Here is a 24579-nt window from a genome sequence, read left to right on the forward strand (position 1 = left end):
GGAGATCAAAAGTAAAGTTTTACACAGATGACCAATTGATTTTTGACATGGGTGCCAAGACCACTCACTAAAGGAATGCATAATCTTTTAAACAAACATTAGTGCAACAAATGAATAGCCACATATAAAGGAATGAAGTCAGACTTTTATCTCATACTCTACACAAAAAAATAACTAAAAATGGATCCAAAACATAAACATAAAAGCAAAAATTAAAACATTCTTAGAAGAAAACACATGGGAAAATATTCACGACATAGGATCTGGCAATGAATTCTTGAATTGATTCAGAAGCAACAAAAGAGAACATAGATAAACTGAACTCCATCAAAATAAAACTTATGTGCATCAAAGGACACTATCAAGAGAGTGAAAAGACAACCCACAAAATGGGAGAAAGTATTTGCTAGTCATATATCTGATAAGACAATAACATCTACAATATATAAAGAACTCCAACAACATAACCAGAAAATTACAAGCAACCTAATTTAAAAAATGGGTGGAAGAGCTGAATGGACATTTCTCCAAAGAAGATATACATATGGCCAATAAAGCACATGAAAAGATGCACATCATTATTCAAAAGGGAAATGCAAGTCAAAACCACAGACAGTATAACACTCTGCACCTATTAGGATAGTTGATAACAAGTAATGGCAAGGATGTGGAAAAACTGGAACTTTTGTGCATTGGCTAGTGGAAATGTTAAATGGCAGTCAGTTTGGAAAACAGTTGGACAATTCCTTAGAAGGCCAAACATGTAATTTCCATGTTACCCAGCAATTCCACTCCTAAGTCTATACACCTAAAAGAACGGAAAATAGGAACTCAAACAAATACCTGCATGACAATGTTCAAAGCAGCATTATTCACAATAGCTAAAAAGTAGAAACATCAATAGATATATGGACAAACAAAATGCATATACATATCGTGGGATACTATTCAGTCATAGAAAGGATGAAATTCTGACATGTTTCACCATCAATGAAGCTTGAAAACATTATGCTAAATGAAATCAGGCACAAAAGGACAAATACTATATGATTCCTACTTATATAAGATATCTAGAATTGGAAAATTAAAAGAGAAAGAAAGCAAATTAGAGGTTACTAGGGGCTGGGTGTAGGTGGTAATGTAGAGTTATTGTTAATGGATATAGAGTTCTGTTTGGGAGGATAACGTTCGGAGATTTCCAGTTTCCAGCCTAGCAAGCAAGGAGAACAGAAGTTGTCACTCTGTCCTAGCAACAAGTAAAAAGCTGAACAACTGAAAAATCAACTACAGTACTCCTCTTGGATCAGAGAAGTGAGGTCATAGGGAAAACTGCTGTCCCAAAATTGGATAGGCAAATATGACGAATAAAACAATTTAACAGAGCAGAAACCTCTGCAGGAACCAGTGCCAGAGCAGGAAAACCCGAGTTGTTGTTGACAAACTGCTGGAGACTCACTGTAAATAAGAGTGAAAGAATGAAGATCAGAACCAGAGTAAGAAATGGCAGGGATGGGGGAATTACAACTATGATTAATATGCTAAGGGCACTAATGGAAAAAATAAACAACATCCAAGAACAGATGGATAATGTAAGCAGAGAGATGGACATTCTCAGAAAAAAAAAGATGTTAGAGATAAAAAAGAACAATGTGAGTCTACAAGCAATAAATGCTGGAGAGGGTGTGGAGAAAAGGGAACCCTCTTACACTGTTGGTGGGAATGCAAACTAGTACAGCCGCTATGGAAAACAGTGTGGAGATTTCTTAAAAAACTGGAAACAGAACTGCCATATGACCCAGCAATCCCACTTCTGGGCATACACACTGAGGAAACCAGATCTGAAAGAGACACGTGCACCCCAATGTTCATCGCAGCACTGTTTATAATAGCCAGGACATGGAAGCAACCTAGATGCCCATCAGCAGATGAATGGATAAGGAAGCTGTGGTACATATACACCATGGAATATTACTCAGCCAGTAAAAAGAATTCATTTGAACCAGTCCTAATGAGATGGATGAAGCTGGAGCCCATTATACAGAGTGAAGTAAGCCAGAAAGATAAAGAACATTACAGCATACTAACACATATATATGGAATTTAGAAAGGTGATAACGATAACCCTATATGCAAAACAGAAAAAGAGACACAGAAATACAGAACAGACTTTTGAACTCTGTGGGAGAATGTGAGGGTGGGATATTTCAAAAGAACAGCATGTATACTATCTATGGTGAAACAGATCACCAACCCAGGTGGGATGCATGAGACAAGTGCTCCGGCCTGGTGCACTGGGAAGACCCAGAGGAATCGGGTGGAGAGGGAGGTGGGAGGGGGGATCGGGATGGGGAATACATGTAAATCCATGGCTGATTCATATCAATGTATGACAAAACCCACTGGGAAAAAAAAAATAATAATAATAAAAAAAAAAATTAAAAAAAATAAATAAAAAGCTTTAGGAGAAAAAAAAAAAAAAAAAAGAACAATGTGAGTAAAATGAGGAAAGCCTCTGATGGGCTCATTAGTAAACTGGACATGGCTGAAGAAAGAATCTCTGAGCTTGAGGATATAACAACAGAAATTTCTGAGACTGAAAAGCAAAGAGAAAAAAAAAAATCTGAAAAAACCTCCCAATATCTAAGAACTGTGAGATAACCACAAAAAGTGTGACATTTATGTATAGGAGGAAAGACATAAACAGAAGCAATAGGATTGAGAACTGCCCCAAATTAATGTCAGACACCAGATAACAGATCCAGGAAGCTCAGAGAACACTAAGCAGGATAAAAGGCCCCCAAACTACATCTAAGCATATCACATTCAAACCTCAGAAAATCAGATGAAAAGGTCTTGGGAGAAGCTGGAAGGGGGAAAAAACATCTTACCTATGGAGAAGCAAAGATTAAAAATTACATCTGACTTCTCCTAAGAAATGAAAGGAGGAAGACTAGAGTACAATATTTAAAGGGCTGAGAGAAAAAAACTACTAATCTAGAATTCTATACCCTGTGAAATTATCCTTCACAAGTAAAGGAGAATAAAGACATTCTCAGACAACAAAAACTGAGGGAATTTGTTGCCAGCAGACCTGCCTTATAAGAAATACCTTTTCAGAGAGAAGGGAAATGATATACGATAGAAATTTGGATTTGCATGCAGAAAGGAAAAGCATCAAAGAATCAATAATTGAAGGCAAAATAAAAACTTATTTTTCTTATTCTTAATTGATCTAACACATCACTGTTTAAGGTAATAAATGGCAACAATGTATTTGACAATGTATGCTTATGTATGTAAGAGCTTCCCTGGTGGCTCAGACAGTGAAGGATCTGCCGCAGTGCAGGGGACCTGGGTTCGATCCCTGGTTCAAGAAGATCCCCTGGCAAAGGGAATGGCAACCCACTTCAGTGTTCTTGCCTGGACAATTCCATGGACAGAGGAGCAGCGGGCTGCAGTCATGGGGTTGTGAAGAGTAGGACACAACTGAGTACCTAACACACTCATCCATATACATGATTAAGTAAAAGTGGAATGAATGATAGCAACGACACAGGGATAGGAGGGAAAAACTGGGCATATAGGTACTTTCAGTGAAGCACTATGTGTTATTTGAAAGAGGACTTTAGTTATAGATGAATAGTACAAACTCTAGGGCAAGAACTGGAAAACAATTCTTTAAAAAAAGCACAAATGATATGCTAAGAAACGAGAGAAAATCGAATCGTAAAATACTGTTAAAACCACAAATGGCAGGAAAAAGATGTAAAATACAAAAACAAAGAGCAAGAGTAACAAGTAGAAAATAATAACAAATATGGTAAATATTAGTCCAATTATATTAATGATCACTTTAAATGTCAATGATTTGAATACATAGAAACTGTCAGAGTGGATCCAAAAAAAAAAAAAAAAAAAAAGCCCTAACTATATGTTGTCTACAAGAAATCAACTTTAAATATAGACACATACAGATTCAAAGTAAACAGATATAGAAAGATATACAATGATACCACCAGTAAGAAAGCAGGAGTAGCTATACTAATTTCAGAGAGAGCACACTTCAGAGCAAGGAAGATAACCTGGGATAAAGAGGGGCATAACCTAATGATAAAGAGGTCAATATTCCAAGAAGACATAACCAATCCTTAAGGTGTATGTACCTAACAACAGGGTGTCAAAAACTGACAGCACTGCAAGGAAAACAGAAGAATCCACTATTATAGTTGGAGACTTTAATACCCCTCTCAGAAAAGGAGAGATCGAGCAGGCAGAAAATTGGTAAGGATATAGTTGAACTTAACAGCTTCATCAATCAAGTGAATATAATTGACATTTATAGACTATTTCATTCAACAATAGCAGATTACACATTCTTCCCAGACTCGCACACAACATTCACCAGATAGACTATACTTGGGCCATAAAACACACCTTAACAAATTAAAAAAAAATAGAAATCATATGATGTCTGCTCTTAGACCACAATGGAATTAAACTAGAAATCAATAACAAAAAGATAGCTGGTAAAGCCCCAAATGCTTGGAAATTAAACAGCACAGTTCTAAGTAACACATAGGTCAAAAAATATTTTGAAATAAATGGAGAAGTTCTGGAAATGAATGTTTGTGATGGCTGTGCCACACTATGACAAAGAACTGTACATATTAAAATGATTAAAATGGTAAATTTATGTTTTATATACATATTTTACCACAATAAAAAATTTCTGTACTTATATAAATGAAGCAAACTATTAGTATTTAAGGTTTAATCCCTCAACATACTCTAATATATCCAATACTTAAAATTTCACCATTTAGGGTTAGAACTCAACCATTTAACTATTCTTAAATGGTGTTAACACATTTCCAAAATTAATTTTGCTATGATAATGGATTGTTAAACATCCTCAGCTTCTTCTTAAATAATTAAGGAAGACCTTTGTGACTGTTATGAAGGAAATAAGAAGTCTTAATTGAAGACATTTCTACAAAGGTTGCAAAAATACAACTTCAAGTACCTTATAACCATCAGGTTTAATATATTGAAGTAAAAATATCCTACATAAGTTTCTTTAAGAAAATATCAACAAAAAGTGATATACTTTGTTCTGCTCTTATGTTTGCAATTGACGATACTATTAATTTTAGACTCGGCTCTGGGGTTTAAAAGTTGTATCCATGGTTCCATGAAAATGAGGATCACTGCCAAGTTCCTAATGATTACAATAATTTATCTTTTTGCACTGTACCCATAATTGCCTCTAATTTGGGTATGGCTTATTTTCATACAGATTTAAAATGAGAAGATGGAAGAAAGTGATTAACTGAAGTTTTACTCAAGTTTTATGCCAACCCAACTCTTTACCATTTTCTTGTCAGTATTCATGTCTCATTCTGTATTACTAAAAACTATATGCTAAGATAGTCTATAGAAAATCTGTGACTAAATATACTTAACTTCCTACACATCAATTACCTATACCTTTACTATTCATTCCAATCTAATTAGCATCCATATATTAGTTATTCTAACCATTACTCATTTAGTAGGCAATTTCCAACAGTATTCTAAAATGTAAATAAAAAACATCAAGGGTATTAATTCAATCTTATAAAGTATTTGAGAGGAATTCTGAAGTTCCTTTTCAAAAGAGTATAAAACTGTTTTCATAGGTTACTAATGAACTGTGACGAGCTCTGATATTAAGTAACATAAGAGTATGGAGTAAATGATCTACCATATTAAGCAGGTTACATTCAACAGTGGTTTTGAATAAACTGAGGGATAGGAAAAAAAGAAGATAAAAGAAATGGTGGACAAGGTTTCACTTGAAAAATATGTTTCTCCCTAAAAACACCAAACATGGATTGAGCACACACAACTTTATTCCAGGGTAGATCTGTGGTCACTAGAATGATTTTTGAATGCTAGCATTAGCTACAGCAAAATGGTGGTGTAGGTTTTAAAAGACATGGGCCATTAAAACCATTTCACTATACCTCCCAAAAATTCTAAGGCAGTAAAATTTAGAATTTTAGAATTTAAAATTTAGAATTTTACTAGAATTAAGACTTATTTTATCTGCTATATTAATTTTAGTTAAAATTTATTATAAAGCACATTTTAAATGCTTTATAATAATTTAATTTTCATTTTTTTCCCCTTTCCCTCAATCAATATAAATGTTATATCCATCTCTGTGTGGGGATGTGAATTATAATTTCACCAATCTGAATATATATAGTAGTTTTTCAATTTGTGAAATGCCCATTTTCTTGAAGGCAAATGCTTTTTTAAGACTATAACCTTCAATCGTATCATTAAGGAAAACAGCTTATTCTGGAACAATACTGTTTCTTAAGACAGTACTAGGTGAAGAACAGAGTACTCAGAAACAGCTCTTAATCACTTAGATTACTTGCTTACATATTTTACTAAGATTCTAACTCTGAGCACTTTTTTCCTTAGCACTTACTTTTTTGGTCAAAGAGTCATCAGAATCCGAAGGCATTCTTGTTGACACATGAAATATTACTTCAACTGTAGAGGTAGCAAAATATGGTGTAGTCAATCCAGTGCTTTTATTTTTTTGTAGTCCTCCCATGAAACCACAATGGTTTGTAAGATTTACCTAGAAGCAATGAAAAGACACATAATGTTTATCAACTAAACCAAACTCACTATGGAAAAAGACTCAAATCTCTCCCTTTGCAAAAATATGGGGAATGAAGTCTTTTGCATACTACCAACCATGGCTTGTCCCAGAATTATTAGTCAGAGCTATCCTATACACTGGTAGATCTTAAGTATCTGAGGATCTCTAATTAGTAGGAACTAATTAGCAAAGGAATCAACTGCTGAGCACTGTACATCTTTTGTTAGGCTACTAGGTGTTAAATTGTAAAGGCTATGGGGGAGACACCAAGGAGGGCAGAGAGTAAAAACCAAGTGGCAAAAATCAAGACTGGAAATGATCTGGGGAAAAGTTAGAAAAAAAAAAAAACAAAAAACAGTAATGTCACTTTGATTAAATAATTAATTTGGTGTGACATATTTATTCATCAAAGCTGGCTTCCTAATTATCAGTACCTATCATAGCCCAGAAAAAACATCTTTTTCTTTTTATGACTTCACAGAAGTCCCTTTCCTTGATGTACAATAATTTAGTGCCCTACTTGAAGGATATTTAGACTTTCCCAATCTTTTGCTATTACAGTCAATGCTGCAGTGGATAACACTGAACACATATCATGCTGCATTTGTGAAAGTAGATCTGTAGGACAAACAATCAAAAGTGGAAATGTAAGTCAAAGGACATGTCTATTTCTGATTTTTGAAACCCACTACCAAACTGCTCTCTGTAGATTGTACCAACAGTTGCATGAGGGTTTCCCTCATACGCTCTCAAATATATTATAAAACTGTATGACCTCTGCTGATAGGTTAAAAAAATGATATTGTAAGTGTACATTTTTGTTGTTTCGTTTTAGTGAGAAAGTTATTTACTTTCAAGTCAATTTTCTGAGTACATAAAGGAGAAAGTCTAAGTTTAGAGCTCCTTGCTATAAAACAGTTCTGTAACATGGGCAGATCTCTATTTCTTAATTAAATGTTTTATCTGGAGATTAATTATAGATTCTACAAAGTTTTAAGAAATAATAGAAAGAGATCTTACATACTCTTTGCTCAGATTCCCCCAATGCGGAGCCATATTATAACCAGGATACTGATATTGATATGACTGAGACAACATTTTCATCACCACAAGGATTCCCCGTGTTGCCCTGTTACATGACCCACACCCACTTTCCTCATACCCCACCTCCTTCTTAATGCCTGGCAATCGCTAACTTGTTCTTTACTACTAAAACTGTCATTTCAAGAATGTTATGTAAGTGGACTATATGGCATGTAACTTTTCCAAGTGTTTGAAGATTTCCCCATTATTTCTCTGTTAATGATTTCAAATTTGATCCTACTGTAGTTGGAGAACACACTGTATGATTTCAACACCTTAAAATGTGCTGAAGTTTCTTTTAATGGTTCATACATGGTCTATCTTGGTATATGTTCCTTAGACACTGAAAATATGATATTGCTGGGTGGGGTGTTTTATATAAATGTTAATTAGGTCCTATTGGTTGTTGGTGGTATTGAGACCCTCTATATACTCGCTGATTTTCTGTCTACTTCTCTCAGCTGTTGAGAGAGGGGTAAAGTCTCCATTTATAATTGTGAAACTGTCTATTTCTTCTTTCGGTTCTATCAGCTCTGCTTCACATATTTTGCAGTTCTGTTGTTTGCTGCACACAGATTTAGGATTTTTAAGTCTTCTTAGTGGACTGACCCTTTTATCACTGTTATAGAATGTCCCTTATCTCTGATAATTTTCTCTGCTCTGAAGCCTACCTTATCTAATATAAATTCAGTCACTCTGGCTTTAAGATTTGCACAATATAATTTTTTCTGTCCATTTACTTTCTACCAGCCTATATTATCATACTTGAAGTGAGTTTCTTTTACAATGCATATAAGTGAGTCATGTTCTTTAATCCACTCAGCCAATTTTTGGGAAAAAAAAATTATCTATTTATTTGGCCGCCTTGGGTCTCAGCTGAAGCACGTGGGATCTTTCGGCATGCTGGATCTTTCATTGCGGCATGCTAGCTCTTTGCTGTGGTTTCAAGGCTTCTCTTTCAAGTTGCGGTGTACAGGCTTTAGAGCATGTGGGCCCAGCAGCTGCAGCACATGCATGGGCTTATTAGTTGCCCTGCAATATATGGGATCCCTGACCAGGGATCAAACCTGCTTCTCCTGCACTGGAAGGTGGATTCTTAACCATTGGAGCACCAGGGAAGTCCCGACTCTGCCAATTTTAATTGTTATATTTAGATCATTAATATTTCCTGTAATGACAGATATATTAGAGCATAATCTCACCATTTTATTTTTTTGTTCTCTGCACATTTGCTGTTTTATTTTTTCTATCTCCCATGGGTTACTTGGAACATATTTTAGAACTCCGATTTTAGTTATCATTTTGAGTGTATCTTCTGTTGTATGTTTCTTACTGGTTATTTATTAAACATACCTTATTACAGTCTACTGATGTTGTCATTTTACCAGTTTGAGTGAAACACAGAAACCCTATGTCACTTTATGTCCTTTAACCCTCCCGTTTGTAATAAAATTGCCATGAATATTTGCTTGGTGGTGGTGGTGTAGAGTTGCTAAGTTATGTCTGACTCTTTTGCAACCCCCATGGACTGTAGCCTGCAAAGCTCCTTTTCCATGGGATTTCTCAAGCAAGAATACTGGAGTGGGTTGCCATTTCCATCTCCAGGGGATATTTCCAACCCACAGACTGAACCCACATCTCCTGATTTACAGGTGGATTCTTTAACACTGAGCCACATGGGAAGCCCAATTTCCAGTATACTATAGTTATATATGTGTGTACTTTACATATATTTTCTCCTCACATCACAATTACTGAAGCCCACGTGCCTAGAGCCCAAGTTCCGCAGCAAGAGAAGCCACTGCAATGATAAACCCATTCAAAGCAATGTAGAGTAGTCCCTACTAGACACAACTAGAGAAAGCCCACATATAGTAATGAAGACAGCATGGCCAACAATGAATAAATTAAAAATAAAAATTAAAAAAGTAGGTTCCTCCATTTATACATATTTTAAATATGAATTAAAACTTTAATATATGATGAATATATATGTATATTCATCAAAATCTCAGAGCACAAATTTTGCTGATTCAATATATATAAAATGTCTGCTATTAATGACAAATCAATCAACCACATCAAATTCATTTTCTGTTAGAACATGTCTGCCTCACCATTTTACAATTTAAATAAACATACTAATTCAAATCTGTGACAAACACCTCACTTCCCAGTTATAATTATTAAGGCAGACAAATTGGTTCAGGAACCTCGACATGAATTGGTTGCGAGCATGACATAAAGTGCAGCACCTTCCAATATTCCCTGCTTTGCGATTGGAGATACTCTCTCAGGATACTTTCTCTCAGGAACATGCCCTCTAGAATGAACTCTCTCTTTTTTGGGTACCAAACTTTAGAGGGCAATGTAGGCCTCAGGTGAGTGAGAGGTATACTTTAACAAAGATGAAAAACAAAAGCAGAGGCAAGAGACTGGTAGAAGGGTTCTCACACATTAATTTTAGTAAAGTTGAGAATACAGAAATTTATCTCCTCAAAACTAACCATGCCAACATGGTTAGTTAGAATCCTTGGGACAGTCCTAGAATATTTATATCTTCATTTTAAGATCACTAGTTTAGGGGGAGGAGCCAAGATGGCGGAGGAGTAGGACGGGGAGACCACTTTCTCTCCTACAAATTCATCAAAAGAATAACTGAACGCAGAGCAAACTTCACAAAACAATTTCTGAGGTCATCAGGCACCCAGAAAAGCAGCCCATTGTCTTCGAAAGGAGGTAGGACAAAATATAAAAGATAAAATGTGAGACAAAAGAGCTAAGGACGGAGATCCGTCCCGGGAAGGGAGTCTTAGGCGGCATTGCTTGGGGTAGGGTCCGGGCCTGAGTGCCCTGAGGACAATCGGAGGGAGCTTCTGTGAGTTGCCAACTTGAACTGTGGGAGAGCAAAAGAGAGAGAGAAAATTAACCGGCCCGAACACACTGCTGGCCATTCGCAGAACAAAGGGACCGAGAAAGTCCAGAGAAGAGCTCGCAGGCTGCGAACCGGCCCAGCCCCGCCGGACGCAGGAGGCAGGGGGGAGGGGAAGGCCGCGGCGAGACACAGGGCGCAGGCACCCGACGGGAGCGGGCGGGGACTGGGGCTGGGGACGCGGAGGGCGCACGCACCCGACTGGCGCCAGTGGAAACTGAGACTGGGTCCGCGGAAGGGAGTGGGCGCGCCGCACCTGGGGAGAGTGCGCCCATCAAGCCCCTGTCTGCCTGGACCGCTCTGACGGGGAAGGCACAGAGAGCAGGCGCAGCTTTTTGCTCCGCGCTTTTGTGGAACACCCGAGGGCTGGAACCGCGCGCAGCGCGGGGCGCGCTCCATATGGAGCGGCCGGGAGCCTGAGCAGCGCAGACGCAGAAAGCAGCGCCAGCCCCTCCCTGCAGCGCCAGCCCCTCCCTGCAGAGCGATGGAACTAGCTACCTGAATAAGAGTCCACCTCCGCCCGCCTGTGTCAGGGCGGAAATGAGACTCTGAAGAGACCGGCAAACAGAAGCCAAATAAACTAAGGGAACCGCTTCAGAAGGGACCGGTGCAACAGATTAAAATCCCTGTAGAAAACATCAACTACACCGGAAGGGGCCTGTAGATATCGATAAGTGTAAGCTGGATTGAGGAGCTATCTGAAACTGAGCGGAACCCACGCTGACCGCAACAGCTCCAGAGAAATTCCTAGATATATTTTTACTTTTTTTTTTTTTAAGTAAGAAAAAAAAATTTTTTTTATTTTTTATTTTTTCTCTTTTATTTTCCTTTAAAATTCCCTATTACTCCCCCATTACTCCTTAACTTTCATTTTCATAGATTTTTATCATTTTTTTAATTAGGGAAAAATTTTTTTTTCTTTTTTTTTCTTTCCTTTTTCTCTTCTATTTTCTATTTTTCTTTTTCTCTTATTTCTTTTAAAGTCCTCTAGTACTCCTCTACTACTACCTAATTTTCATTTTCAATACACTATAACCTTACCAAAAAAAAAAAAAGAGAGAAGCCCTATTTTTAAACCGAAATTGAGTTCCCATTTTTATTCAGGAGTGTGTTGATTATTCTCTCCCAATCTTGACACTCTGTTTTCTACCTCAGAACACCTCTATTTCTTCCTTTCCCCTTCTCTTCCCAATCCAATTCTGTGAATCTCTGTAGGTGTCTGGGCTACGGAGAACACTCTGGGAACAGACAACTGCGTAGATCTGTCTTGAGTCCCCCTTTTTCTCCTCCTGCTCATCTCTATCTCCCTTCTCCCTCTCCTCTTCTTCATGTAACTCTGTGAACCTCTCTGGGTGTCCCTAATGGGGGAGAATCTTTTCGCCATTAACCTAGAAGTTTTATTATCAGTGCTGTATAGTTGGAGAAGTCCTGAGACTACAGGAAGAATAAAACTGAAATCCAGAGGCAGGAGACTTAAGCCCAAAACCTGAGAACACCAGAAAACTCCTGACTACATGGAACTTTTAAGTAATAAGTGACCGTCCAAAAGCCTCCATACCTACACTGAAACCAACCACCACCCAAGAGCCAGTAAGTTTTAGAGCAAGACTTACCACGCAAATTCTCCAGCAACGCAGGAACATAGCCCTGAACGTCAACATACAGGCTGCCCAAGGTCACACCTAACACATAGACCCATCTCAAAAATCATTACTGGGCACTCCATTGCTCTCCAAAGAGAAGAAATCAAGTTCCACGCACCAGAACACTGAGCAAGCTTCCCTAACCAGGAAACCTTGACAAGCCAATCGTCTAACCCCACCCACGGGGTAAATCCTCCACAATAAAAAGGAACCACAGACCTCCAGAATACAGAAAGCCCACTCCAGACACAGCAATCTAAACAAGATGAAAAGGCAAAGAAATACCCAACAGGTAAAGGAACATGAAAAATGCCCACCAAGTCAAACAAAAGAGGAGGAGATAGGGAATCTACCTGAAAAAGAATTTAGAATAATGATAATAAAAATGATCCAAAATCTTGAAAACAAAATGGAGTTACAGATAAATAGCCTGGAGACAAAGATTGAAAAGATGCAAGAAATGTTTAATAAAGACCTAGAAGAAATAAAAGAGAGTCAATTAAAAATGAATAATGCAATGAATGAGATCAAAAACACATTGGAGGGAACCAAGAGTAGAATAACGGAGACAGAAGATAGGATAAGTGAGGTAGAAGATAAAATGGTGGAAATAAATGAAGCAGAGAGGAAAAAAGAAAAAAGGATCAAAAGAAATGAGGACAACCTCAGGGACCTCTGGGACAATGTGAAATGCCCCAACATTCGAATCATAGGAGTCCCAGAAGAAGAAGACAAAAAGAAAGGCCATGAGAAAATACTCGAGGAGATAACAGCTGAAAACTTCTCTAAAATTGGGAAGGAAATAGCCACCCAAGTCCAAGAAACCCAGACAGTCCGAAACAGGATAAACCCAAGGTGAAACACCCCAAGACACATATTAATCAAATTAACAAAGATCAAACACAAAGAACAAATATTAAAAGCAGCAAGGGAGAAACAACAAATAACACACAAAGGGATTCCCATAAGGATAACAGCTGATCTATCAATAAAAACCCTTCAGGCCAGAAGGGAATGGCAGGACGTACTGAAAGTAATGAAAGAGAATAACCTACAACCTAGATTACTGTATCCAGCAAGGATCTCATTCAGATATGAAGGAGAATTCAAAAGCTTTACAGATAAGCAAAAGCTGAGAGAATTCAGCACCACCAAACCAGCTCTTCAACAAATGCTAAAGGATCTTCTCTAGACAGGAAATGCAGAAAGGTTGTATAAACGTGAACCCAAAACAACAAAGTAAATGGCAACGGGACCACACCTATCAATAATTATCTTAAATGTAAATGGGTTGAATGCCCCAACCAAAAGACAAAGATTGGCTGAATGGATACAAAAACAAGACCCCTATATATGCTGTCTACAAGAGACCCACCTCAAAACAAGAGACACATACAGACTAAAAGTGAAGGGCTGGAAAAAAATATTTCACGCAAACGGAGACCAAAAGAAAGCAGGAGTCGCAATACTCATATCAGATAAAATAGACTTTCAAATAAAGGATGTGAAAAGAGACAAAGAAGGACACTACATAATGATCAAAGGATCAATCCAAGAAGAAGATATAACAATTATAAATATATAGGCACCCAACATAGGAGCACCGCAATATGTACGGCAAACACTAACGAGTATGAAAGAGGAAATTAATAGTAACACAATAATAGTGGGAGACTTTAATACCCCACTCACAACTATGGATAGATCAACTAAACAGAAAATTAACAAGGAAACACAAACCTTAAATGACACAATGGACCAGCTAGACCTAATTGATATCTATAGGACATTTCACCCCAAAACAATCAACTTCACCTTTTTCTCAAGTGCACACGGAACCTTCTCCAGAATAGATCACATCCTGGGCCATAAATCTGGTCTTGGAAAATTCAAAAAAATTGAAATCATTCCAGTCATCTTTTCTGACCACAGTGCAGTAAGATTAGATCTCAATTACAGGAAAAAAATTGTTAAAAATTCAAACATATGGAGGCTAAATAACACGCTTCTGAATAACCAACAAATCATAGAAGAAATCAAAAAAGAAATCAAAATATGTATAGAAATGAATGAAAATGAAAACACAACAACCCAAAACCTATGGGACACTGTAAAAGCAGTGCTAAGGGGAAGGTTCATAGCATTACAGGCTTACATCAAGAAACAAGAAAAAAGCCAAATAAATAACCTAACTCTACACCTAAAGCAATTAGAGAAGGAAGAAATGAAGAACCCCAGGGTTAGCAGAAGGAAAGAAATCTTAAAAATCAGGGCAGAAAAAAAAAAAAAAAAAAAAAAAAAAAAAAATCAGGGCAGAAATAAATGCAAAAGAAACTAAAGAGACCATAGCAAAAATCAACAAAGCTAAAAGCTGGTTTTTTGAAAAAATAAACAAAATTGACAAGCCATTAGAAAGACTCATTAAGAAGCAAAGAGAGAAGAACCAAATTAACAAAATTAGAAATGAAAATGGAGAGATCACAACAGACAACACTGAAATACAAAGGATCATAAGAGACTACTACCAGCAGCTCTATGCCAATAAAATGGACAACTTGGATGAAATGGACAAATGCTTAGAAAAGTATAACTTTCCAAAACTGAACCAGGAAGAAATAGAAGATCTTAACAGACCCATCACAAGCAAGGAAATCGAAACTGTAATCAAAAATCTTCCAGCAAACAAAAGCCCAGGACCAGATGGCTTCACAGCTGAATTCTACCAAAAATTTAGAGAAGAGCTAACACCTATCTTACTCAAACTCTTCCAGAAAATTGCAGATGAAGGTAAGCTTCCAAACTCATTCTATGAGGCCACCATCACCCTAATTCCAAAACCAGACAAAGATGCCACAAAAAAAGAAAACTACAGGCCAATATCACTGATGAACATAGATGCAAAAATCCTTAACAAAATTCTAGCAAACAGAATCCAACAACATATTAAAAAAATCATACATCATGACCAAGTGGGCTTTATCCCAGGAATGCAAGGATTCTTTAATATCCGCAAATCAATCAATGTAATACACCACATTAACAAATTGAAAGATAAAAACCATATGATTATCTCAATAGATGCAGAGAAAGCCTTTGACAAAATTCAACACTCATTTATGATTAAAACTCTCCAAAAAGCAGGAATAGAAGGAACATACCTCAACATAATAAAAGCTATATATGACAAACCCACAGCAAGCATCACCCTCAATGGTGAAAAATTGAAAGCATTTCCCCTGAAATCAGGAACAAGACAAGGGTGCCCACTCTCACCACTACTATTCAACATAGTGTTGGAAGTTTTGGCCACAGCAATCAGAGCAGAAAAAGAAGTAAAAGGAATCCAGATAGGAAAAGAAGAAGTGAAACTCTCACTGTTTGCAGATGACATGATCCTCTACATACAAAACCCTAAAGACTCTACCAGAAAATTACTAGAGCTAATCAACGAATATAGTAAAGTTGCAGGATATAAAATTAACACACAGAAATCCCTTGCTTTCCTATACACTAACAATGAAAAAACAGAAAGAGAAATTAAGGAAACAATACCATTCACCATTGCAACAAAAAGAATAAAATACTTAGGAGTATATCTACTTAAAGAAACAAAAGACCTATACATAGAAAACTATAAAACACTGATGAAAGAAATCAAAGAGGACACAAACAGATGGAGAAGCATACCGTGTTCATGGATTGGAAGAATCAATATTGTCAAAATGGCTATTCTACCCATAGCAATCTATAAATTCAATGCAATCCCTATCAAGCTACCAATGGTATTTTTCACAGAACTAGAACAAAGAATTTCACAATTTGTATGGAAATACAAAAAACCTCAAATAGCCAAAGTAATCTTGAGAAAGAAGAATGGAACTGGAGGAATCAACCTGCCTGACTTCAGACTCTACTATAAAGCCACAGTCATCAAGACAGTATGGTACTGGCACAAAGACAGAAATATAGATCAATGGAACAGAATAGAAAGCCCAGAAATAAATCCACGAACCTATGGACACCTTATCTTTGACAGAGGAGGCAAGGATATACAATGGAAAAAAGACAACCTCTTTAACAAGTGGTGCTGGGAAAACTGGTCAACCACTTGTAAAAGAATGAAACTAGAACACTTTCTAACACCATACACAAAAATAAACTCAAAATGGATTAAAGATCTAAATGCAAGACCAGAAACTATAAAACTCCTAGAGGAGAACATAGGCAAAACACTCTCCGACATAAATCACAGCAGGATCCTCTATGACCCACCTCCCAGAATATTGGAAATAAACGCAAAACTAAACAAATGGGACCTAATGAAACTTAAAAGCTTTTGCACTACAAAAGAAACTATAAGTAAGGTGAAAAGACAGCCCTCAGATTGGGAGAAAATAATAGCAAATGAAGAAACAAAGGATTAATCTCAAAAATATACAAGCAACTCCTGAAGCTCAATTCCAGAAAAATAAATGACCCAATCAAAAAATGGGCCAAAGAACTAAACAGACATTTCTCCAAAGAAGACATACAGATGGCTAACAAACACATGAAAAGATGCTCAACAGCACTCATTATCAGAGAAATGCAAATCAAAACCACAATGAGGTACCATTACACGCCAGTCAGGATGGCTGCTATCCAAAAGTCTACAAGCAATAAATGCTGGAGAGGGTGTGGAGAAAAGGGAACCCTCTTACACTGTTGGTGGGAATGCAAACTAGTACAGCCGCTATGGAAAACAGTGTGGAGATTTCTTAAAAAACTGGGAATAGAACTGCCATATGACCCAGCAATCCCACTTCTGGGCATACACACTGAGGAAACCAGATCTGAAAGAGACACGTGCACCCCAATGTTCATCGCAGCACTGTTTATAATAGCCAGGACATGGAAGCAACCTAGATGCCCATCAGCAGATGAATGGATAAGGAAGCTGTGGTACATATACACCATGGAATATTACTCAGCCGTTAAAAAGAATTCATTTGAATCAGTCCTAATGAGATGGATGAAACTGGAGCCCATTATACAGAGGGAAGTAAGCCAGAAAGATAAAGAACATTACAGCATACTAACACATATATATGGAATTTAGAAAGGTGATAACGATAACCCTATATGCAAAACAGAAAAAGAGACACAGAAATACAGAACAGACTTTTGAACTCTGTGGGAGAATGTGAGGGTGGGATGTTTCAAAAGAACAGCATGTATACTATCTATGGTGAAACAGATCACCAGCCCAGGTGGGATGCATGAGACAAGTGCTCGGGCCTGGTGCACTGGGAAGACCCAGAGGAATCGGGTGGAGAGGGAGGTGGGAGGGGGGATCGGGATGGGGAATACGTGTAAATCTATGGCTGATTCATATCAATGTATGACAAAACCCACTGAAAAAAAAAATGAAAAATTATATGTATATATAAAAAATAAATAAATAAATAAGATCACTAGTCTAATGGTCATAATTGTGAGGAAAATCTGGATCTTTTAATTCGATAAGTTTAGCACACTCTGACAATATATTATATGATAAAATAGTCAAAAGATTTCCTAAGTCCCAATTGCTGCTGTCTTTGTAGATGAGATATAAGGCAGAAACAATAACAAATCCATCGTTAAGTTGCTGAGTCTCCTAAAATAATGCTTCTAAAGTAAACTAAAAGGAAAAAGAAAACTGCTGCTTCCAAATAGAAATAAAATGATATTTATATAATTTAAAAACAATACCTCCCAACCAAGACCAGCTACAAAATCTTCATATGCTTGACTTCCTCCTGTATTGGTGAGAATGGAATGTTTGTCTTCTTGTCCTTCAGCAACATAAAATACTGCAATCTTGTGTGTCTCTCGGCTATAAAACAAAAGATTTCACCATTCATTTAGTCATTAATTCATCCAATAATAAACTTCTAAATATGGGACAATAAAAAAGATGAAAATGAATTAAACCTTATAATCTACAGAGAGAGATCTAAGTAACTGTAAGTAAAAAATCTGAAAGTTACAAATTTGTGATCTGAACAGAAGAAAAGCATGATTACTTCTGACTGAGAAATTAGACAGAAATTTAAAAGAGGAGGTAATATGAAGCTCGGTAAAGGTAACTAAGATTTGACAGATGAAGAGTAGGTATCAGGAAAGACTCGTAGGTGTGAATGAACAAGGCGTCCAAAGAGCTGCCTGTTGTACAATGTGGCTGAATCCCAGAGTTAGAGGGACTGCGTTTTAAACTAAAACTAAGTAGGAGTACAGAGATGAATAAGAAATGATCCATTTCTCCAAATACTTATAAGAAATTCATACATAAATAGTATAAAACTTTATGAAATAACTGACAAGTTCTGACATTTTAGTTTTAGTTCTCCCTAAAACTAAAAATGCTCCTAAAAGCAAACTTCTTGTATGAAATTTGGCTTTCCAAGATAACAATAAATGACTCAAGAAAACAACAACAACCAATGTACTTCTGGTTCAAAGACACAAAGTAGAAAGTAAAAGAAATGGAAAAAGATGCTATGCAAACAGTAATCAAAAGGGCTGATGTTGCTATATTAGACTTTTAAATAAAAATGTTACAGGTAGTTCAGAGAGAGACGTCTTAGGGTGAGGTGGGGGTTGGTTTGGGTACAAGGGGTTCTTTTTCCCTTTCTGTGTATATATGTCATTAATCCGACAATTCTCCCTCCTCCCCATTTGTCCCCATTCCCATATTTGTATGGTACAAGCAATAAAGACTAAAAAGCTATTAGAGCTAGTAAATGACTTCAGAAAGGATTTAGGATATAGTATCAACATACAAAAAACCAACTGTACTTTTATAAACTAACAATGAACAATACAAAAACAAAATAAAGAAAGCTATTTTTTTTATAATAGCATCAAAAATACACAATAATAAAAATGCTTAACAAAAATACTTTGTACTAACAAAAGTACAAAACTTAAATACTCTGAAAGCCACAAAATGTTGTTGAAGAAAAGTAAAGATCTTTAAAAAAATCCCATATTCATGGACTTAAAAACTTATTATGATAATATTTACCAAATTGATTATAAATTGAATACAACTTTTACCAAAAATCCTAGCTTCCTTTTTTTTGTAGAATTTGATAAGCCGATCCTAAAATTCACAAGAAAATGCTAAGAATTCCAAATAGTCAAAATAATCTTGAAAAAGAAGAATGAAGTCAGAGGACTCATAATTCCCAGTCTTAAAGCCTGCTACAAAACTACAGCAATCAATGGACTGTGGGACTATCATGGGAGTGAAAGTAGTTCATTCCTGGCCGGCTCTTTCTGACCCCCTGGACTGTAGCCTGCTAGGTGCCTCTGCCCATGGAATTCTCCAGGCAAGAATACTGGAGTAGGTAGCCATTCCCTTCTCCAGGGGATCTTCCCAACCCAAGGACAGAACCCGGGTCTCCTGCACTGCAGGCCGCCAGGGAAGCCCGTGGCACCACCAGAGCAGAGACATAGATATGTAGTCTTTTGTGACAGGATTTTTAGCACAGTGTTCCCAAAATTCATCTATGTTGCAGCATGTGTCAGCACTTCATTTCTTCTATTCCCTGAATAATACTGCATTTGTGAATGTACTACATTTTGTTTATTCATTCATAAGTTGTTGGATATTTGTGTCAGTTTCACTTCTCGGCTGTTATGAATAATGCTGCTATAAACATTTGTGTCATTTTTAATGGACAAAAAAGGCTTTTTGCAGCAGTACCAAACCAATTCAATGGGAGAAAAAAATTAGTATTTTCAACAAATGGTCCTGAGGGAACTGGATATCTGTAATGCAAAAGAATAAAGTTGGAATCTCACCTCACACCATATACAAAAATTAAAAAGCATCATAGACTCTAAATTTAAGGTCTAAAATATAAAAATCTTATTAAAAAGTTAACAGAACTATAAAATGTCCATGTAAAAAATGACATGAATGTTTATAGCAGGATTATTCATAACAGCCAAGAAGTGAAACTAACGCAAATGTCCATCAACTTATGAATGAGTAAACAAAATGCAGTATATTCACAAATGAGTATTATTCAGGGATAAGAAGAAATGAAGTGCTGACCCACGCTGCAACATAGATGAATTTTGAAAACACGGTGCTAAGAAGCCCTCACAAAAGACCACATATGTTTGATTCCTATTATATTAAATATCCAGAATAGGCAAATCTATAGAGAAAGAAAGTAGATAAATGTTGTCTACAGCTGGTGAGTAGGGGGTAGTGTTCAGGAGTAATGGAGAATGACTAGTAATGGGAACAATGTTTCTTTTTGAAGGAAATACTCAAAAATTAAATTGCTGTGATAGCTGTTTATGAATACACTAAAAATATGTACACTTTGAGTGAACCTTATGGTATGTGAATTACATCTCAAGAAAGCTGTTAGAATTTAAGTCGGAAGTATGAAGTAAATTTAAGATGGAATTACGTGTAAATTCTGGCAGAAAGGGGACCTCTCAGTGTTCTCAGTATTCCAGATAAAGGACTATCAGCTAGAACTCATAAATCACAATTAATAAAGTTGTGCAGAGTTATATACAAATGTTCACCTATTACTAAGTCAAAAAGAGAAATACATGTGCCAAATAGGAAAATTTAGAAAATAAATCTTTAAAATGCAAAAGTAAAAGAGGAATCACTTTATATGCCCTTTTTAAAATTTGTAAAAGTAGAGCTTGTTGTTGTTTGGTCGTCTAGTCATGTCTGACTCTTTGTGACTCCATGGACTGCAGGCCTCTAATGTGAAGGAGACCTTACCTGCCCTTTAACATCAGATGTTAATTTTTCACCATTCCTTCTTATTTTTCTACTTACTACTTCTGCTAAAATGCTTGGTATATATCAGATTGCCATTAAATTATTATGTACCACAAAAGTGAATGAAGTAAAAAAGATTAGAAAAAAGTGAGTTTAGTGAACTTGTAGGCACAAATATTCTATAAGTCCAGTACTGGCAAAATATTATGAGCTTACTATTGGAAAGTTAAAAGTGAAATATGCTAAGTTACAAGCACTCTGATTCCCTATATATACATTGAAATAGAAAGAATAAAAAAAAAATTGAGATTTGAAATTTAAAAATATGGTAGTTCAACCATGAAGAATAGGAATGAGTTAATTTAGTCAAAGAAAACAGAGGATCTATAAATGGTTGAAGAGATAAGACTATAAAGAAAGTATATTTTCCTTTTCTTTCTCCCTAATCCTGCAAACAAATAATCAGGTTTGTTTCCAGATTCTTGGCTTCAGAAGAAGCTCAAAGTTGCCTTACTATCACATAATTAGAATAAATTTTTATTTGAACCCATTATGTCAGAAGAAGAAAGGGAACTGGTTTCATTATTTAAATCTTATAAAAAAGCAAAATAAATGTCATGTGTTCATTTGGCATATAATATCAAAAAGAGAATCTATGCTGTCTCAGTGATGATGTCCTCCATATACTCCAGCTATATACGAGAATGGAAGTAGTTTAGCAGAAGCCAAGAAACAGAAAAGCATAAGGTAATGTAAAGAAACCATGAATAGCCAAGATTGGCTGGTATGGCCTGAGTTCTAAAGAATCTGATCAGGCATTGGGAAGTCACTAAGGAATAAAATAAAAATTTTATTTAGAACAAGGTAATTTTAACATGACTTCTGAAGCCAGGGGAAAAGAACATTTATTTAGAGGGACTAGACACATGATAAAAAAAACAAATTAAAAAAAAAGAGAGAGAACAGACAACGGTATTGCATTTTTAGGGGATATAATACTCATGAGGTTTTTAGGGCAGAAACTACTCTGTATTATATTGTAATGGGGTATGTGCACTCAGTCGCTTCATTCGTGTCTGTCTTTTGTGACCACATGGACTACAGCCCACCAGGCTCCCCTGTCCACGGGATTCTCCAGGCAAGAATACTGGAGTGGGCTGACATGCCCTCTTCCAGGTGATCATCCCGACCCACATCTCTTGTGTCTCCTGCACTGCAGGTGGATTCTTTACTGCTGAGCCATGGGGGAAGCCCAAATGGTGTACATGTGTCATTATACATTTGTTAAATCTCATAATCTCATACAATATACAATGCCAAGAGTGAACTCTAACATAAAATTCAGTTAATATAACATATCAATATTGGGTTATCATTTTAACAAATGTACCAAAATGATACAATATAAAAATAATATGGGTAACTATGTGTTACCCACAATCACAGAAAACTAACCAATCTAATCACATGGACCACAGCCTTGTCTAACTCAATGAAACTAAGCCATGCCATGCAGGGCCACCCATGGGTCATGGTGGAGAGTTCTGACAAAATGTGGAGAAGGGAATGGCATACCACTTCAGTATTCTTGCCTTGAGAAACCCCATGAACAGTATGAAAAGGCAAAAAGAGAGAACACTGAAAGATGAACTCCCCAAGTCAGTAGGTGCCCTATTGGGGCATATTTGCTACTGGAGATCAGTGGAGAAATAACTCCAGAAAGAATGAAGGGATGGAGCCAAAGCAAAAACAACATCCAGTTGTGGATGTGACTGGTGATAGAAGCAAGGTCCAATGCTGTAAAGAGCAATACTGCATAAGAACCTGGAATGTCAGGTCCATGAATCAAGGCGAATTGGAAGTGGTCAAACAGGAGATGGCAAGAGTGAACATTGACATTTTATGAATCAGTGAACTAAAATGGACTGGAATGGGTGAATTTAACTCACATGACCATTATATCTACTACTGTGGGCAAGACTCCCTTAGAAGAAATGGAGCAGCCATCATAGTCAACAAAAGAGTCCAAAATGCAGTACTTGAATGCAATCTCAAAAACAAAAGAATGATCTCTGTTCGTTTCCAAAGCAAACCATTCAACATCATGGTAATCCAAGACTATGCCCCGACCAGTAATGCTGAAGAAACTGAAGTTGACCAGGTCTATGAAGACCTACAAGATGTTTGAGAACTAACACCCAAAGATGATGTCCTTTTCATTATAGGGGACTGGAATGCAAAAGTAGGAAGTCAAGAAACACCTGGAGTAACAGGCAAATTTGGCCTTGGGAGTAGAGAATGAAGCATGGCAAAGGTTAATAGAGTTTGGCCAAGAGAACACACTGGTTATAGCAAACACCCTCTTCCAACAATACAAGACTCTATACATGGACATTACCAGATGGCCAACACCAAAATCAGATTGATTATATTCTTTGCAGCCAAAGATGGATAAGCTCTATACAGTCAGCAAAAACAAGACCAGGAACTGACTGTGGCTCAGATCATGAACTCCTTATTGCCAAATTCAGATTTAAACTGAAGAAAGGAGGGAAAACCCACTAGGCCATTCAGGTATGATCTAAATCAAATCTCTTATGATTTATACAGTGGAAGTGAGAAATAGATTTAAGAGACTAGATCTGATAGACAGAGTGCCTGATGAACTACAGATGGAGGTTTGTGCCACTGTACAGGAGACAGAGATCAAGACCATCCCCAAGAAAAAGAAATGCAAAAAAGCAAAATGGAAAGCAAAGGAGAAAAGGAAAGATATACCCATTTGAATGCACTAAGAATAGCTAGGAGAGATAAGAAAGCCTTCCTCAGTGATCAGTGCAAAGAAATAGAGGAAAACAATACAATGGGAAGGACTAGAGATCTCTTCAGGAAAATTAGAGATACCAACAGAACATTTCATGCAAAGATGGGCTCAGTAAAGGACAGGAACGATATGGACCTAACAGAAGCAGAAGATATTAAGAAGAGGTGGCAAGAATACACAGAAGAACTGTACAAAAAAGGTCTTCATGACCCAGATAATCACAATAGTGTGATCACTCACCTAGAGCCAGACATCCTGGAATGTGAAGTCAAGTGGGCCTTAGGAAGCATCACTACAAACAAAGCTAGTGGAGGTGATGGAATTCCAGTTGAGCTATTTCAAATCTTAAAAGATGATGCTGTGAAAGTGCTGCACTCAATATGTCAGCAAATTTGGAAAACTCAGCAGTAGCCACAGGACTGGAAAAGGTCAGTTTTCATTACAATCCCAAAGAAAGGCAATGCCAATGAATGTTCAAACTATCACACAATTACACTCATCTCACACACTAGTAAAGTAATGCTCAAAATTCTCCAAGCCAGGCTTCAGCAATACATGAACCGTGAACTTCCAGATGTTCAAGCTGGTTTTAGAAAAGGAAGAGGAACCAGAGATCAAATTGCCAACACCTGCTGGATCATCAAAAAAAGAAGA

General features: G+C 36.8%; 1 protein-coding gene across 9 annotated transcripts in view; it reads right to left on the reverse strand.

Moving 5' to 3' along the window:
• RALGAPA1 (Ral GTPase activating protein catalytic subunit alpha 1) overlaps nucleotides 1-24579 on the reverse strand; it is a 216638-nt gene that overhangs the window by 38939 nt on the left and 153120 nt on the right. For all 9 annotated transcript variants that reach the window (XM_043921232.1, XM_043921231.1, XM_043921230.1 and 6 more), the window contains 2 exons: nucleotides 18053-18176; nucleotides 6482-6637 (listed from right to left, as the gene is read on the reverse strand). In XM_043921232.1, coding sequence (XP_043777167.1) covers nucleotides 6482-6637; nucleotides 18053-18176 — 280 coding nt within the window. The remainder of the gene's footprint in view (nucleotides 1-6481; nucleotides 6638-18052; nucleotides 18177-24579) is intronic.

This window comes from Cervus elaphus, chromosome 13 (assembly GCF_910594005.1).
Source record: "Cervus elaphus chromosome 13, mCerEla1.1, whole genome shotgun sequence".
Classification (NCBI taxonomy): Eukaryota; Metazoa; Chordata; class Mammalia; order Artiodactyla; family Cervidae; genus Cervus; species Cervus elaphus.